General features: G+C 39.3%; 1 protein-coding gene across 8 annotated transcripts in view; it reads left to right on the top strand.

Annotated features, from left to right (window-relative positions):
- The window catches only part of ARHGEF6 (Rac/Cdc42 guanine nucleotide exchange factor 6), a 165,898-nt gene that overhangs the window by 68,047 nt on the left and 81,521 nt on the right, over positions 1–16,330 (top strand). For all 8 annotated transcript variants that reach the window (XM_060292531.1, XM_030845013.3, XM_070044698.1 and 5 more), the window contains 3 exons: positions 3,711–3,805; positions 7,018–7,113; positions 8,624–8,746. In XM_060292531.1, coding sequence (XP_060148514.1) covers positions 3,711–3,805; positions 7,018–7,113; positions 8,624–8,746 — 314 coding nt within the window. The remainder of the gene's footprint in view (positions 1–3,710; positions 3,806–7,017; positions 7,114–8,623; positions 8,747–16,330) is intronic.

The raw sequence follows: 16,330 nt of genomic DNA, 5'->3' as shown, positions 1-16,330 counted from the left end.
TTCCCTCAATTTTTGTTTGTCCTAGAAAGTCTATTTTTGCTTGACTTTTGAAGGAAAATTTCACAAGGTACAGAATTCCAGGTTGGTGGGGTTTTTTTTCCCCAACACTTTAAATATTTTACACCACTCTACTCTTGCTTGTATGCTTTCTGACAAGTCACGTATAGTTCTTATCTTAACTTCTCTATAGGTAAAGTATTTTTATCCTCTGGCTTTTTTTCAAGATTTTTTTTCTTTATCTTTGATTTTTCTGGAGTTTGAATATGGTGTGCTTAGGGGACATTTTGCAGGGGGGGCATTTATCTTGCTGGGTTTTCTCTGAGCTTCCTGGATCTGTGGCTTGGTGTCTGACATTAATTTGGGGAAATTCTTAGTCATTGTCGTTTCAAATATTTCTTCTGTACCTTTCTCTCTTTATTCTCCTTCTGGTATTCTCATCACACATAGGTTACACCTTTAGATGTTGTCCCACAGTTCTTAGATATTTTGTTCCATTTTTCAGGGTTTTTTTCTGTTTGCTTTTCAGTTTTGAAAGTTTCTATTGGCACATCCTCAAGCCCAGAGCTTCTATCTTCAGTGGTCCAGTTTACTAACAAGCCCATCAAAGGCATTCTTCATTTCTATTAGAGTGTTTTTGATCTCTAGCATTTCATTTTTATTCCTTCTCAGTATTTATTCCTGCTTACAATACCCATCTGTTCTTGCATGTTGTCTACTTTTTCCATTCGAGCCCATAGCATATTAATCATTGTTATATTAAAATCCTGGTCTGATAATTCCAATATTCCTACCATATCTGATTGTGGTTCTAATGTTTGCTCTGTCTCTTCAAACTGTGTTTTTTTACCTTTTCATATGCCTTGTAATTTTTTGTTGGAAGCCAGATGTGATGTACTAGGTAAGAGGAACTGCAGTAAATAGGCCTTTAGTAATATGGTGGTAAGGTATGGGGTCAGGGGAAGTGTTCTCAAGTCCTATGATTAGGTCTCAGGCTTTTGGTGAGCTTATGTCCCTAGATTGTGAACTGCAGCAGTGTTTCTCAGTCTTTTTTCCCCTCCCTTAGATAGGACAGGAAGGCTGGAGGGAGCTGGAGTAGGGTATTTCTCTTCCCCTGGGTATATTAGGCTCTGATAAAACCCCAATAGGTTAGGGTTTGGTAAAATACTTTCTTGAGGGCAGACCTTGTTATGAAGAACAGAATGCTCTGGTAAATTTCAAAATGGCTACTTTTCCCTTCCCTCTCCTGAAGCACAAGGGAGATTTTCCTCCTATCTTCATTGTGATGACCTGGTACAGCTTCTGGAGGGAAACGTCACAGAAGTGTGGGTGTGCTCCTCTGTGACTGGACCCCCTAGAGTTTTTTTTTTTTTTTTTTTTGGTGGTATGCGGGCCTCTCACTGCTGTGGCCTCTCCCGTTGCGGAGCACACGCTCAGCGGCCATGGCTCACGGACCCAGCCGCTCCGCGGCATGTGGGATCTTCCCGGACCGGGGCACGAACCCGCGTCCCCTGCGTCAGCAGGCGGATTCTCAACCACTGCGCCACCAGGGAAGCCCCCCCCTAGAGTTTTTAACTCTCAGGTGTTTCTGCACTGAGCCCCCAGCAATTCATCAATTACAGTTCAGGTTTTCCTACCCTGATACCACTTCCCACGGAGGCTTCTGCTCATGGTCTTCTGGTCCAGCAAGTTATGATTCTCTATCTGCCTGTCTGTCTCTCCAATTTTAAGTGTACCATTTTTGCCTGTGACCTCAATTCCCTGACAGATGTAAGCAAAGTTTTTTTCTAGTTGTTCAACTGTTTACTTGCTTTTAGGATGGAGTGATGACTTCCAAATGCCTTAAATGCTGGACTGGAAACCAGAAGTCCTCTTTCTTCTTTTTGACGTAGGCATTTACAGCTATTTACAGTCTCTAAGAACTGCTTGAACTTCATCCCATAAGTTTTGATGTTGTGTTTTCTTTTTTATTCATCTCAAGATAGTTTCTAATTTCCTTTGTTGTGCTTCGACTTTCTATAGGGGTAACATTTCTGTTCCATTCCTGGATTAATTTCACAGAGCACTGGTACCTCCAGGCCCTTAAATTTACACTTACACCTTTAGAGAGTAGGCATTCCTCCCTGAGGAATAGAGAAACTGAAAGTAGACATGAGTGGCTGGGAGGAAGGGCTACAACTTAAGCCCTAGCTTTTGAAGCCACCCTGTGGCCTATGTCCTTGTCAACTAGGAGTGATATTGCCCTTCAGGTGACATCTGGCAATGTCTGGACACATTTTTGGTTGTCATAATGGGGTAGGGGGTGGCATGCAACTGACATCTGGTGGGTAGATGCCAGGGATGTTGTTAAACATTCTACAGTGCACAGGGCATCTGCTCACAACAAAGAGCTATCTGCTCTGAAATATCAATAGTGCTGCCATTGAGAAACCTTTTTTAACCCCTTAAATTGGAGGGACTGTTTCCCAGCTCACCCAGCACCTACCTGTACAGTGTCTCACACTTACCTCTTCACAATGGTCCCTGAGGTAGGTGAGATGTCATAATCTGAGATGAGCCTTAAAACTGAAGCAACCTGTCCGTTGGTAGCAGAGCCTGGATGACCACCTTCCAGTCCAGTTGTTTCCTAAAAAACCCACAGCTACCTGGACCTCCAGTTGCTTTGTCCACTCCACCTGTCAATAGCAGATCATCATGCACTGTCTTGTGAGTATATGTCTGGCATATTGGTAGGCTAAGGGGCTTCTCCTGGCTAAGAATGCTTCACATTGTCTTGTGAGCCCGTGTTTAATGGCTCCCTCTGAAGACAGAGTAGAAACTCCCTAAGGACAGGCATGGCCTTTGGCACTAAGGAGGCACTCAGTAAATTTGTGTTGAATGGATTAGGAGATATGAGAGAAAATACACCAAAATATTAACTTGGTGATCTCTAGGAGCCTAGAATGAAGGTTATAGCTGCCTCCAGAAGAGGCTGGGAAATGAGGTGTGACCCCAGGGTTGGTGGGGGCAGAGAAGTTATGGACCTGTACATTGGTTGTTTTGCCGATAGGATTTTCATTTGGCTACATTAATAATACTGGTAAGCATCATTTTCCTTGTTAAATTCCTCACATTTCAGCTTCTTTTTCTCTTTGAAATGTTCATACTAGCACTTTTTACCTTTATTAAAAAGCCAGCTTTAACTGCTTAAAAATTCAGTGTCCTCAGATTTTGTCACCTAAAGATTTTCTCAAGAACATAATATAAAAAAATCTTTTTTGATGTTTGACATCAGTTATCATGAAATTATCCTGACACTGAATCTCTGTGTCTTGAGGTAGCTGGTCTCAATTTCCTCATCCATAAAATGGGAATGATGATCCTTTGTTAGCTGAGACCTTTGCTGAGGATAAAATGATTTAAAGCACATGAAAGCATTCTGAGTAGTACTGTGTAAATGGCAAGGCCCCTCCAATTATGGGTAATTCTGAAAAAATGTGTTCGTATGAGTTATGCAGTATAACCAGTTGTCATGCAATTATTAGAGTAGTTTACTAGATTAGTAGTTTACTCTAGTAAACTAGAGTAGTTTACAGATTTTGTGCTCCTTACTTACAGTGTAGCTGAATAAATAGGACTTTTTTTTCCTGATAATTTGGTTAAAAGATCTAAAGCTCCATTTTACCTTGGACTTTTCTGACAGTTACAATACCTTGACCTTTGTTTCTCCATAGGTGTTACAGAATATCTTGGACACTGAAAAAGAGTATGCTAAAGAACTTCAGTCTCTTCTTGTTACTTACTTAAGACCCCTGCAGTCCAATAACAAGTAAGATTTATATTTTAAACCTCTCGCTAAGCAAAGCAAGATAATGTCAGTAGATGGAGTCATTACTCTTATGTCACTGAATAATTGATTTTGCCCTTTAGAAGAATTTCCACAGATCACAGGTTGCCAAGAACATGGTCAGGACAACAGAAATTATGCAAGATGTAGCTTTTGGAGAGCTTGGCTTTCTTTCTCTTCTGGCTGTGGAGGGAATGAGCCGATCTGCCTTTCTGTCTGTCACCATTTTTATCTTGTACGTTTTAGAAGTGATACATCTAGTTTTACCTTCCAGAAAAAGGACTTGCTGGTGTTTTTATGCAGAAAGCACAGACAGTGGAAATTCTTGCGCTCGCTCTGACCTTGGCTTGCCACGGCAGAAACTCTTTCCCATGCTCCCAGAATGGAAAAAGCGTGGCATTTTGTGAATCTTCCTAAGAGCAATTCAAGCCAGTATTTCACCCAGGCAAAAGTGAATGAGAAAGAGGTGTTAAAAATATTCAAACCTTATCTTGGTCTTAGAAATCCGAAGGCCTGAATTGAAAACTTACTTTTCACAAAAGAAAAATATTGACCGTTCATTTTTTAGTGCTTGTAGGCCTGGCATATGTAACAAATAATAGCTAACTGCATTTATGTGTGTTTTTTATTTTAATGGATTAAACTTTACTGGAGATTATGATCTATAAGTCAAATGGTAAATTTAGCAGTTGATACATAGAATGGAGGACAGAAACCTCTTCTTGTACCTCAGTTTAAGAGTTTATTTTTGCCAAACAATTGCCTAAACTGTTGGCTTCAGGCTTAAGTAAGTTTAATGTATTTCACTATTTTCTCCCTTTTCCTAAATAATGCTTGCTTAGGCATAATGTCCTGTTAAATTTCCTACTCGGTTATTTTCATGGCACTATGGGAATCTTACTTCAGTATGAAAGGATTTTGTATTCCTGTGTTTTGTCAGAGTTTAAATGATCAACAACAAAGTGGCTTTTGTTATTATTATGTGAAACATGAAGTGCTCTGTGAATCATAGCCCTTAGAGCTGAATGGAACCTCAGTGAATCATTGGGTCTAGTGCCCTGGAAGAAATGACTATCCTCATTGAATAAATAAAAAAAAAAACAAAGTCCAGAGAGGCTCACTGTCCTGCCCATCACACAGTCAGTCAGTGGCCAGACTCAACCCACTGCATCTCCTGCCACCGAGTAAAATGTGGTTCCGTGTTCTAGAGGTGACAGGCAGAGGAGGAGAGGGGAACTGAAGTGGTAACCCTGGCAGCAAAGATGGTAAGATTTCAAATGGAGGAGTGACTGATTAGCAATCAAGAAATAGTCAAAGGAAAAGAAAAGAGCCACGGCAGAGGAGATGAGAGACCCGAGTCAGAACCGCACTGTTCCCAAGGAAATTCAAAATGCAGTTCTAGTCACTTCCCATTGGTTCTGCCTTGTAGACCCCAAAGTGATTTGAGCAAAGGGGACTGTTTATTGTTTGATCCTGGAAGGTCCAGATAAGCTCCCAGTCAGGTTCTTGCTGCTATGGGGGAACAGCAGCCAGGGAAGCTGGCTAAAGGGTTTCACTTTTGATACCCATGAGAGGGGTTTTCCAGCTTGTGGTTCAGGAGGGCATCAGAGCAGAGGAACTGGGTGCTTTTTATACTCTAGGGGTTACTGGTAACGTCTTTTTGGGTCTTCCTTTTCTTTGTCAGCAAAAATTACTCTCCTGGAAACCCTCCCCTTGTATTATTAAGGAGAAAGAACATGTGGCAGACACTGGCCTTTTAAGTAAATCTTCAGAAAAGTTTTCTCTCAACAAGTGGTTAGGGGCTTCCCTGGTGGCGCAGTGGTTGAGAGTCCGCCTGCCGATGCAGGGGACACGGGTTCGTGCCCCGGTCCGGGAAGATCCCACATGCTGCGGAGCGGCTGGGCCTGTGAGCCATGGCCGCTGAGCCTGCGCGTCCGGAGCCTGTGCTCCGCAGCGGGAGAGGTCGCAAGAGTGAGAGGTCCGCGTACCGCAAAAAAAAAAAAAAGTGGTTAGGAGCATGGACTCTGGAGCTAGAATGTTTGGGTTCAAATTCTGGCTTCACCATTCACTGGATTTGGGACTTTGGCTGATTTGCTTTAACCTCTCTGTGCCTGGATTTCCCTATGTGTAAAACAGAGACAGCAATAGTACCTACCTCATAAAGTTGTTGTAAGGTTAAGACGAGTTGTTATTTGTAAAATGCTTACCTCAGTGTTGAGCGCTGTATTAGTGCTGGCTCTTGTTTTTATCACCTATTATTTGGTAGGGGAAGAAAGGATGAGAAAATTCTTAGTACAGAGGCACTGGATTAAAATGGTTCAGTTTGTGTTTGACTCCATTCCATTCCAAAGGCAAACAAACACATCAGTACTATTTTCTTCCCTCCTATTTCCGCTCAAGATTTCCTTTAGTTGATTTATGAATAGCACATGTAATGTCTTTCAATTAACTTTCCCAGCTCCTCTAGAGGAGAGTATTCAAAAGTTTTTACACTTATTCCCAGCTCTGATGTATTCTACCCATTTAGATACTTAGATATTTTTTTGAGATGTATTTGACATATAACATTATATTAATTTCAGGTGTACAGTGTAATGATTCTATATTTGTATATATTGTGAAATGATCACCACAATAAATCTAGTTAACATTCATCATCACACACAGTTACAAAAATTTTTTTCTTGTGATGAGAACTTTTAAGATCTCCTCTCTCAGCGACTCTTTCCACTATGCAGTACAGTATTATTAACTGTGGTCACTACGCTGTACATTACATCCCTATGACTTACTTATTTTATAACTAGAAGCTTGAACCTTTTGACCCCCATTCCACCCCCCTCCCCCCCCTTTGGCGACCACCAATCTGTTCTCTGTAGATGCTTAGATGTTAAGCACTTGTTATTCATTTACTCCTTGCTTTGTAAAATACCTAAATGTCCCTTACAAACACTCATTTTCTTTAGGATCATTATTCTTGTTATGGAAAAGGGAAATCAAGGAAAGAAGCTTTAGAAAGTTGCTTGAGATCACAGAGTTGGTGTCAATTAAAAACCTAAAGTTAAAATATAGGGATTGCTTCCCTTCTCCCATTTGCCAGTTACTGGCAAACTATCAGCTAACTAGACTAGAGATAGATAACTAGAGTCATCCCCAAGTTCTCTTCACTGAAACTACATATATATTTTTTTCAGTCTGAGTACTGTGGAATTTACATCTTTATTGGGAAACTTCGAGGAAGTATGCACGTTTCAACAGACGCTCTGCCAAGCCTTGGAAGAATGTTCAAAGTAAGTGTCGCACGTCGCCACCAGGATAGCTGGCAACATTGAGTTTTTTGGTGTGTTTTGTTTTCTTTTAACTGTTGTCTTAGATAGGGGCACTTGATATTTATGCAGTTATTATGCATTTATACATTTATTCCAACTTTGATAAATTGCCCCAGTACAGAGAAAATCTACTAGGTGGTGGTACTCACAGAGTCAACCCACTAGTTGCTTATCAGGACTCTACATCTGGTCCGTTATTTTTCACTTTATTTAAAAATCATATTGACAAATAAGGTCTAAATCGACCATGGATGATGCCTTTGTCATCGATTAGATATTTTTCTTTTGTACATTGCAGATTACTTTTCTAAGTAATTTTTTTTTTTTTTTTTTTTTTTTTTTTGCGGTACGCTGGCCTCTCACTGTTGCGGCCTCTCCCGTTGCGGAGCACAGGCTCCGGACGCGCAGGCTCAGCAGCCATGGCTCACGGGCTCAGCCGCTCCGTGGCATTTGGGCTCTTCCCAGACCGGGGAGCGAACCCACGTCCCCTGCATCGACAGGCAGACTCTCAACCACTGCGCCACCAAGGAAGCCCCAAGTAATATCTTTATGTGAACCACAACGCATCATTGATGGCTAGCTAGCTCGTTGAAGTGCAGAATGAACTGTGATGATCATCAGGCAATATGTTTCTGGAGCAAGATTCGTTTTCCAAGTAGTGGATCTCGGAGAATTGGTGACTTTCGTCGTCTATAGGGAATTTGGGGCAATTGCCTGTTTCTTGAGCTTAATGAGACACGGGTGGTTGTCCAGGGACGAAGCTGGTGAGAACCCCCTGTAAAGAGACCTGAGGAACCACTGCAAATGCAGTGGGAGCCATATTATTGGTATGGAAAGATGGTGACTAAGTGAGAAGAGCATATTACTATTTAGATTTGTAATCTTTGCTTTTCATTTTATATGGAAACATGTAGAAGAGAGTCCAAGGAATATGCCAACATTGTTATAATAGATATCTCTGAATGGTGGAATTCCGAGTAATTTTTTTTCTTTCTTGTGTGTTTTTGATTTTTCTGCAAACTAAAATGGATGCCATGTAATTCTAAACATCTGGATGTCACCTCGCCTAGCAACACCAGGCCACCAAGACTACATAATACTCCTTTGTGATGTGCCATTTTTGGATTCAGTTAGTTTTGTCTGTACTTGAACTTCATGCAAATTAGTCAAGAGTATATTTCGTGTGCCCGGCTAAATTTGAATATTATAATTTGAATAAGTATCTTAAAAAACCCTAGTAATTCCAAATAAGTATCTGACCCTATATATTGGAACTATGTTTGGTGGCTAGAGTTTAAAACAGTGGCCAAGAACTCGCATTTCATAGATAAAATGGTTATAATATAGAAGTTTCTTTTTAACTTTGGCAAAAGAATTCATAAGGTTTGCGTGTTGCCAGGTTTAATTGGAATCATCTTCCTTTATCCCGTTTCCTATTTTACATTCTGTGTTTCACCTGTTTTGCTTACAGGTTTCCAGAAAACCAACACAAAGTAGGTGGCTGTCTACTGAACCTCATGCCTCATTTTAAATCTATGTATCTGGCTTACTGTGCAAATCATCCTTCAGCTGTAAATGTACTCACCCAGCACAGGTAAATCATTAACATTTCCCCCAAAAAGCTGCTTTGCAATGATATCCTTTCCCAGGACTACCTCATTTGGAAATCCAAGATCTCCCACTGAACTCTTGATTATCCCCATTCATCATACCAGAAATTGATTCATTGTTATATGGATTTATTGTCCATTCATGCAACAAATAATTTATTGAGCACCTACTATGTGCAAGGTCCTATAGTAGTTGATGGGGATACAGTAGTGAACAAGGAAGAGAAGGTCCCTTCCCTCATGGAGCATAGACTCTTGAGAGAAATAGACATGAAATTAAATGTTGTAAACATGTTGTATTAGAAAAGGGTAATTAAAAGGAAGCTGTGAGACTTTGAACATGGTATCAAAGTGTGGAGTGAACGAAGGGTCAGGGAAGGCTTTCTTGAAGTAAAATTCTATTCAGAGCCAATGGTTTAGCCTTCCCCATCCCAGTGAATGTTTTATCCAAGTTGCTGCAGAGCTAAGCTGCCTAGGTTCATCTCTTTTTCACTCTCCCTTTGTCTGGTAGAGGAAGTCTCAAGTAGTAATATGGCTAAAAGGCAGGTGTCAGCAGGGAAAGGTGGAAGGAAACTAACCCTGTGAACTGGGTGTCAGGTACTCTAAGCAAAGGTCTCTGATGACAATTATACATGAATATAAATCGTTTCAGATTCATGGAGAACAGCAGCACAGTATCTCCTTTAAGAGTCCTTACAAGGGACCCAGATAAGCTCACATCTCTCCTACCCTTCCTTACACTCTGACGACTCACCCTTGACACATTCACTGATACATTCATCTGGGCCAGAATTCTGTAGGATAGGCTTGAAGACACAGTTTGGACTTTGAAGCTATGTGCTAGGAATCCAGGTGGGACAATAGGAAGACCAACACACAGAGTCTCTTATGACTGAACTCGGAGACTAGATTCAGAACCGACATGATTCTGGAGGCTGCTTAAGACTGAAAAGATTATTCTTCTCTTAATTTGACTTGTACTCCCAGACCCAGGCTGGAACAGTGGGTGACAACAACCTCAGAAGTGATGGAAACTTTGGCTTTGTCCTGGTTCATTAGGAGCTTGATTGACTTTATAGAGCTGTTATGTAAGGGCATTTTGAAGGTAGAATTCAGTAGGTCCTACTTGAAGGTGAATTTTACTTCCCGGATGAAAGTTGTGAACTCTTGTGGCATAGCAAATATGGAAGTTGGAGTTTAAAGAAAGAGAAGCCATGACTCTGGATTATTTAGGCAAGTGGCTCAACTGCTTAGAGCTAAAAATAACACTGACAATGTGCCAGGCACATGATGTAAAAGCCTACGAGGGAGTTACTATTATTACCATCATCTCTGCTTTACAGATGAGACATTAGAAGGTTAAGTAATCTGCCCAAGTACTCATAGCTGTTAAGTGGTTGAGCCAGAATTAGAATCCAGGTCTGTCAGACTTCTAAAAAAAATGTTTTTATTAACACATGTATTTCACCTACAAAGTGAATAATCTAAATGCAAACTTAAAGAATTATCATAAAATGAGCACCCATGTACCCACCACCCAGCTTAAGAAATAAAATTTTACCGTTTCTTTTTTAATATAGTAACTTTATTGAGATATAATTCACATACCATACAATTCACCCATTTAAAGTGTACAGTTAAATGATTTTTAGTATATTCAGAGTTGTGCAACCATCACCACAATCAATTTTAGAAGATTTTCATCATTCTCCAAACAAACCTATACTCATTAGCTGTCACTCCCCATTGCCAGCCCAAGGCAACCACTAAAATACTTTATGTCACTATGGATTTGCTTATTCTGAACATTTCATTTAAGTGGAATCACACAACATATGGCCTTTTGTGTCTGGCTTCTTTCACTCAGCATAATGTTTTCAAGGTTCATCCATGTTGTTGCACTTAACAGTACATTGTTTTTTTAAATTGCCGTACATACAATGAAAAATATTTCATTGTATGGATACCGCATATTGTTCTTCCATTCACCAGTTTGTGGACATATGGACTGTCAATGGTGCTACTATGAAGATTCATGTACAAGTCGTTGCGTAGACCTATGTTTTCATTTCTCTTGGGTAGATACGTAGGAGTGAAATTGCTGGGTCATACGGTAACTCTATGTTTCACTTTTAGAGGAACTGTGAGAATGTTTTCCAAAGTGGCTACACCAATTTATATTCCTACTAGGAATTTATGGCGGTTTCATTTCTCCACATCCTCACCAACATTTGTTATCATCAGTCTTTTTGATTATAGCCGTTCTAGAGGGTATGAAGTGACGATATCTCATTTTGATATTGATTTGCATTTCCCTAATGACTAATGATGTTGAGCATCTTTCATGTGCTTTATTGGTAATTGGTGTACCTTCATTTGGGGAAATGTCTATTCAGATCCTTCGCCTATTGTTAAATTGGGTTACTTGATTCATTACTGAGATATGATTCACATACCATAAATCCACCATTTTAAAGTGTAGAACTCAGTGGTTGTTAATATATTAGGTTGTCCCTACATGTGAAGTGGGTCTCTTGTACACAGCATGTGTACGGGTCTTGCTTTTGTATCCATTCAGCCAGTCTATGTCTTTTGATTGGAGCATTTAATCCATTTACATTTTAGGTAGTTATCGATATGTATGTTCCTATTACCATTTTCTTAATTGTTTTGGGTTTGTTGTTGTAGGTCTTTTCCTCTTCTTGTGTTTCCTGCCTAGAGAAGTTCCTTTAGCATTTGTTGTAAAGCTGGTTTGGTGGTTCTGAATTCTCTTAGCTTTTGCCTGTCTGTAAAGATTTTAATTTCTCCATCGAATCTGAATGAGATCCTTGCTGGGTAGAGTCATCTTGGTTGTAGATTTTTCCCTTTCATCACTTTAAATATGTCCTGCTACTGCCTTCTGGCTTGTAGAGTTTCTGCTGAAAGATCAGCTGTTAACCTTATGGGGATTCCCTTGTATGTTATTGGTTGCTTTTCTCTTGCTGCTTTTCATATTTTTTCTTTGTATTTATTTTTTGATAGCTTGATTAACATGTGTCTTGGCGTGTTTCTCCTTGGATTTATCCTGTATGGGACTCTCTGTGCTTCCTGGACTTAATTGATTATTTCCTTTCCCATGTTAGGGAAGTTTTCTACTGTAATCTCTTCAAATATTTTCTCAGACCCTTTCTTTTTCTCTTCATCTTCTGTGACCCCTATAATTCGAATGTTGGTACGTTTAATGTTGTTCCAGAGGTCTCTGAGACTGTCCTCAATTCTTTTCATTCTCTTTTCTTTGTTCTGCTCTGTGGTAGTTATTTCCACTATTTTATCTTCCAGGTCCCTTATCTGCTCTTCTGCCTTATTTATTCTGCTATTGATTTCTTCTAGATAATTTTTAATTTCATTTATTGTGTTGTTCATCAGTGTTTGTTTGCTGTTGAGTTCTTCTAGGTCCTTGTTAAATGTTTCTTTTATTTCCTCCATTCTATTTCCAAGATTTTGGATCATCTTTACTGTCATTACTCTGAATTCTTTTTCAGGTAGACTGCCTATTTCCTCTTCATTTGTTCGGTCTGGTGGGTTTATACCTTGCTCCTTCATCTGCTGTGTATTTCTCTGTCTTCTCATTTTGCTTAATTTACTGTGTTTGGGGTCTCCTTTTCGCAGGCTACAGGTTCATAGTTCCCATTGTTCTTGGTGTCTGCCCCCAGTGGATAAGGTTGGTTCAGGGGCTTGTGTAGGCTTCCTGGTGGAGGGGACTGGTGGGCAGGTGGATTCTTAACCACTGCACCACCAGGGAAGTCCTATCACTTTTTTTTTTTGCCTCATGTATTTTGATGTTCTGTTGTTAGGTGCATTCATGTTAAGGATTGCTTTGTCTTGTTGGAGAAATGGCCCTTGTATCTTTCTGTAATTCTCTCTCTTTATCCCTGATAGTTTTCCATGTTCTGATGTCAGCTTTTTCTGAAATTAATATAGCTAATCCAGCTATCTTTTGATTGCTGTTAATATTTCATTTTCCATACCTTTGCTTATAATCTGTCTGTGTCTTGTAGACAATATATAATTGAGTCATGCTTTTTTAATCCACTTTGAGAATCTCTGTCCTTTAACTGACATATTTGGACCATTCATATTTAAAGTGACTATAGTTATAGTTGGATTAATATCTAAAATGTTTGTAACCATTTTCTATTAATTTCCCTTGTTCTTTCTTTACTGCCCCCCTTTTACTGCCTTCTGTGGTTTTATTATTATTATTATTTTTAATTTTGACTGTGACACCCAGCATGTGGGATCTTAGTTCCTCAACCAGGGATTGAACCTCTGCCCCCTGCAGTGGAAGCACGGAGTCTTAACCACTGGACTGCTAGGGAAGTCCTGCATTCTCTGGTTTTAGTTAAACATTTTATATGATTTCATTTTCTCTTCTTCTCTTTGTCTTTTTCTGAAAAAATTTTAGTGATTTCCCTAGAGTTTGTAATATCCATTTACAACTAACCTAACAGCACTTTCACATAACACTTACCATTTCACAGGTAATGCAGGTACCTTATAACAGAGTATTCTAAATTTTTTCCCCTCATCTCTTATTGTTCTCATTCATTTCATGTATCCATAACATAAAATCACTCAATATACTGTTGCTTTTATTACTTTGAACAGGTATCTATTAGATCTATTAAGAATAAGAAAAAAGATTTTATTTTAACTGCATTTATTATTCTCTGACACTCTTCCTTTTCATGTGGGTCCAAGTTTCCTTCTCTCTGAAATACTTATTTTAACAATATTTGATAGGAGGTCTACTGGTGACAGTTTCCCTCAGTTTTTATTTGCCTAAGGAAGTTTCATTTTGCCTCCACTTTTTTTCCTTCTATTTTTATTGTGGTAAATAGCATGATGTCCTCAGAGTTCATCCATGTTTTCACATATGACACGATTTCCTTCTCTTTAAAGAGGTATGCATGTGCATACCACATTTCTTTATCCATTCATTCAGCAATGGCCATTTATGTTGTTTCACGACTTGGCTGTGGGAATGCAAATGTCTCTTTGAGACCTTGATTTCAGTTTATTTAGATAAATAACCAAAAGTTGGATTGCTGGATTAAATGGTAGTTCTATTTTCAGTGTTTTGAGGAACTTCCATACTGTTTCCACTGTGGCTGCACCAATTTACATTCCCACCAACAATGCACAGAGGTTCCAACTTCTTCACATCTTTGCCAACATTTGTCTTTATTTATTTATTTATTTTTGGATAATGGCCATCCTAATCAGATGTGAGGGGATGTCTCATTGTATGTGTGTGTGTGTGTGTGTGTGTGTGTGTGTGTGTGTGTGTTTACAGTAACTATTACACTTCTCTACTTAAATGTATACAGTCTCATGTAGTAGGGGTCATGTATCTCTTTTCCTCAAACAAATACTAATGTAATATTTAATTGAAGTATAGTTTCTGTACAATATTATATAAGTTACAGGTGTACAATATAGTGATTCACAATTTTTAAAGGTTATACTTCTTTTATAGTTATTATAAAATATCATTGTGGTTTTGATTTGCACTTCCCTGATGATTAGTGTTGTTGAGCATCTTTTCATGTATCATTTGTATGTCTTCTTAGGAAAAATGTCTATTCAAGTCCTTTGCCCACTTTTTTTTGTGTGTGTGTGTGTGTGTGTGTGGTACGTGGGCCTCTCACTGCTGTGGCCTCTCCTGCTGCAGAGGACAGGCTCTGGACGCGCAGGCTCAGCAGCCATGGCTCATGGGCCCAGCTGCTCTGCGGCATGTGGGATCCTCCCGGAGCAGGGCACGAACCCGTGTCCCCTGCATCGGCAGGCGGACTCCCAACCACTGCGCCACCAGGGAAGCCCTCTTCTTTTTTTTTTAACATCTTTATTGAAGTATAATTGCTTATCAATGGTGTGTTAGTTTCTGCTTTATAACAAAGTGAATCAGCTATACATACACATATATCCCCGTATCTCTTCCCTCTTATGTCTCCCTCCCTCCCACCCTCCCTATCCCACCCCTCTAGGTGGTCACAAAGCACCAAGGTGATCTCCCTGTGCTATGCAGCTGCTTCCCACTAGCTATCTGTTTTACATTTGGTAGTGTATATATGTACATGCCACTCTCTCACTTTGTCCCAGCTTAGCCTTCCCCCTCCCCATGTCCTCAAGCCCATTCTCTAGTAGGTCTGCATCTTTATTCCTGCCCTGCCCCTAGGTTCTTCATGACCATTTTTTTTTCTTTTTTTAGATTCCGTATATATGTGTTAGCATATGGTATTTGTTTTTCTCTTTCTGACTTACTTCACTCTGTATGACAGGCTCTAGGTCCATCCACCTCACTACAAATAACTCAATTTTGTTTCTCTTTATGGCTGAGTAATATTCCATTGTATGTATGTGCCACATCTTCTTTATCCATTCATCTGTCAATGGACACTTAGGTTGCTTCCATGTCCTGGCTATTGTAAATAGAGCTGCAATGAACATTTTGGTACATGACTCTTTATGAATTATGGTTTTCTCGGGGTATATGCCCAGTAGTGGGATTGCTGGGTCGTATGGTAGTTCTATTTGTAGTTTTTTAAGGAACCTCCATACTGTTCTCCATAGTGGCTGTACCAATTTACATTCCCACCAACAGTGCAAGAGGGTTCCCTTTTCTCCACACCCTCTCCAGCATTTATTGTTTGTAGATTTTTTGATGATGGCCATTCTGACTGGTGTGAGGTGATACCTCATTGTGCTTTTGATTTGCATTTCTCTTATGATTAGTGATGTTGAGCATCCTTTCATGTGTTTGTTACTTTGCCCACTTCTAAGTTAGGTTATTAGTATCTTTACTATTGAGTTGTAGGAGTTCCTTATTTTTTTTGGAGATTAGACCCTTATCAAATATATGATTTGTAAACATTTTTTCCTTTTCATAGGTTGCCTTTTCACTTTGCTGATTGTTTCCTTTGCTGTGAAAAATCCTTTTAGTTTGATGTAGTTCCACCTGCCTATTTTTCATTTTGTTAACTGTGCTCTTGGTATCATATTCAAGAAATCATTGCCAAGACCAATGTTTGGAAGCATTTCTCCTGTTTACTTCCAGGAATTTTAGAGCTTCAGGTTTTATGTTTAAGTCTTGAATCCATTTCGAGTTGATTTTTGTGTGTGGTGTGAGGTAAGGTTCCAGTTTCTTCTTTTTTTTTTTTTTGCATGTGCATATTCAGTTTTCCCAGTACCATTTGTTGAAGACTGTTTTTTTCTCATTATATATTCTTGGCACCATTGTCAAAGATCAATTAAACATATATACATAGATTTATTTCTAGGCTTTCTAATTTGTTCCGTTGATCTAGTGTCTTTCTTTGTGCCAACCATACTGTTTTAATTACTGTAGATTTGTAATATGTTTTGGAATAAGGAAGTGTGAAACCTCCAACTTTGTTATTTGGGGTTCATTTTGGTTCCATATGAATTCTGGGATTGTTTTTTTCTGTTTCTGTAAAAAAAAAAATGCCATTGAGGATTTATAGGGATTGCACATCTGGACATTTTTAACAGTATAAACTCTTCTGATC

This window comes from Globicephala melas, chromosome X (assembly GCF_963455315.2).
Source record: "Globicephala melas chromosome X, mGloMel1.2, whole genome shotgun sequence".
In the NCBI taxonomy this organism is placed as follows: domain Eukaryota; kingdom Metazoa; phylum Chordata; class Mammalia; order Artiodactyla; family Delphinidae; genus Globicephala; species Globicephala melas.
The sequence above is the reverse complement of the archived record's forward strand: the minus strand, read 5'-3'. Positions and strand labels throughout refer to the sequence as shown.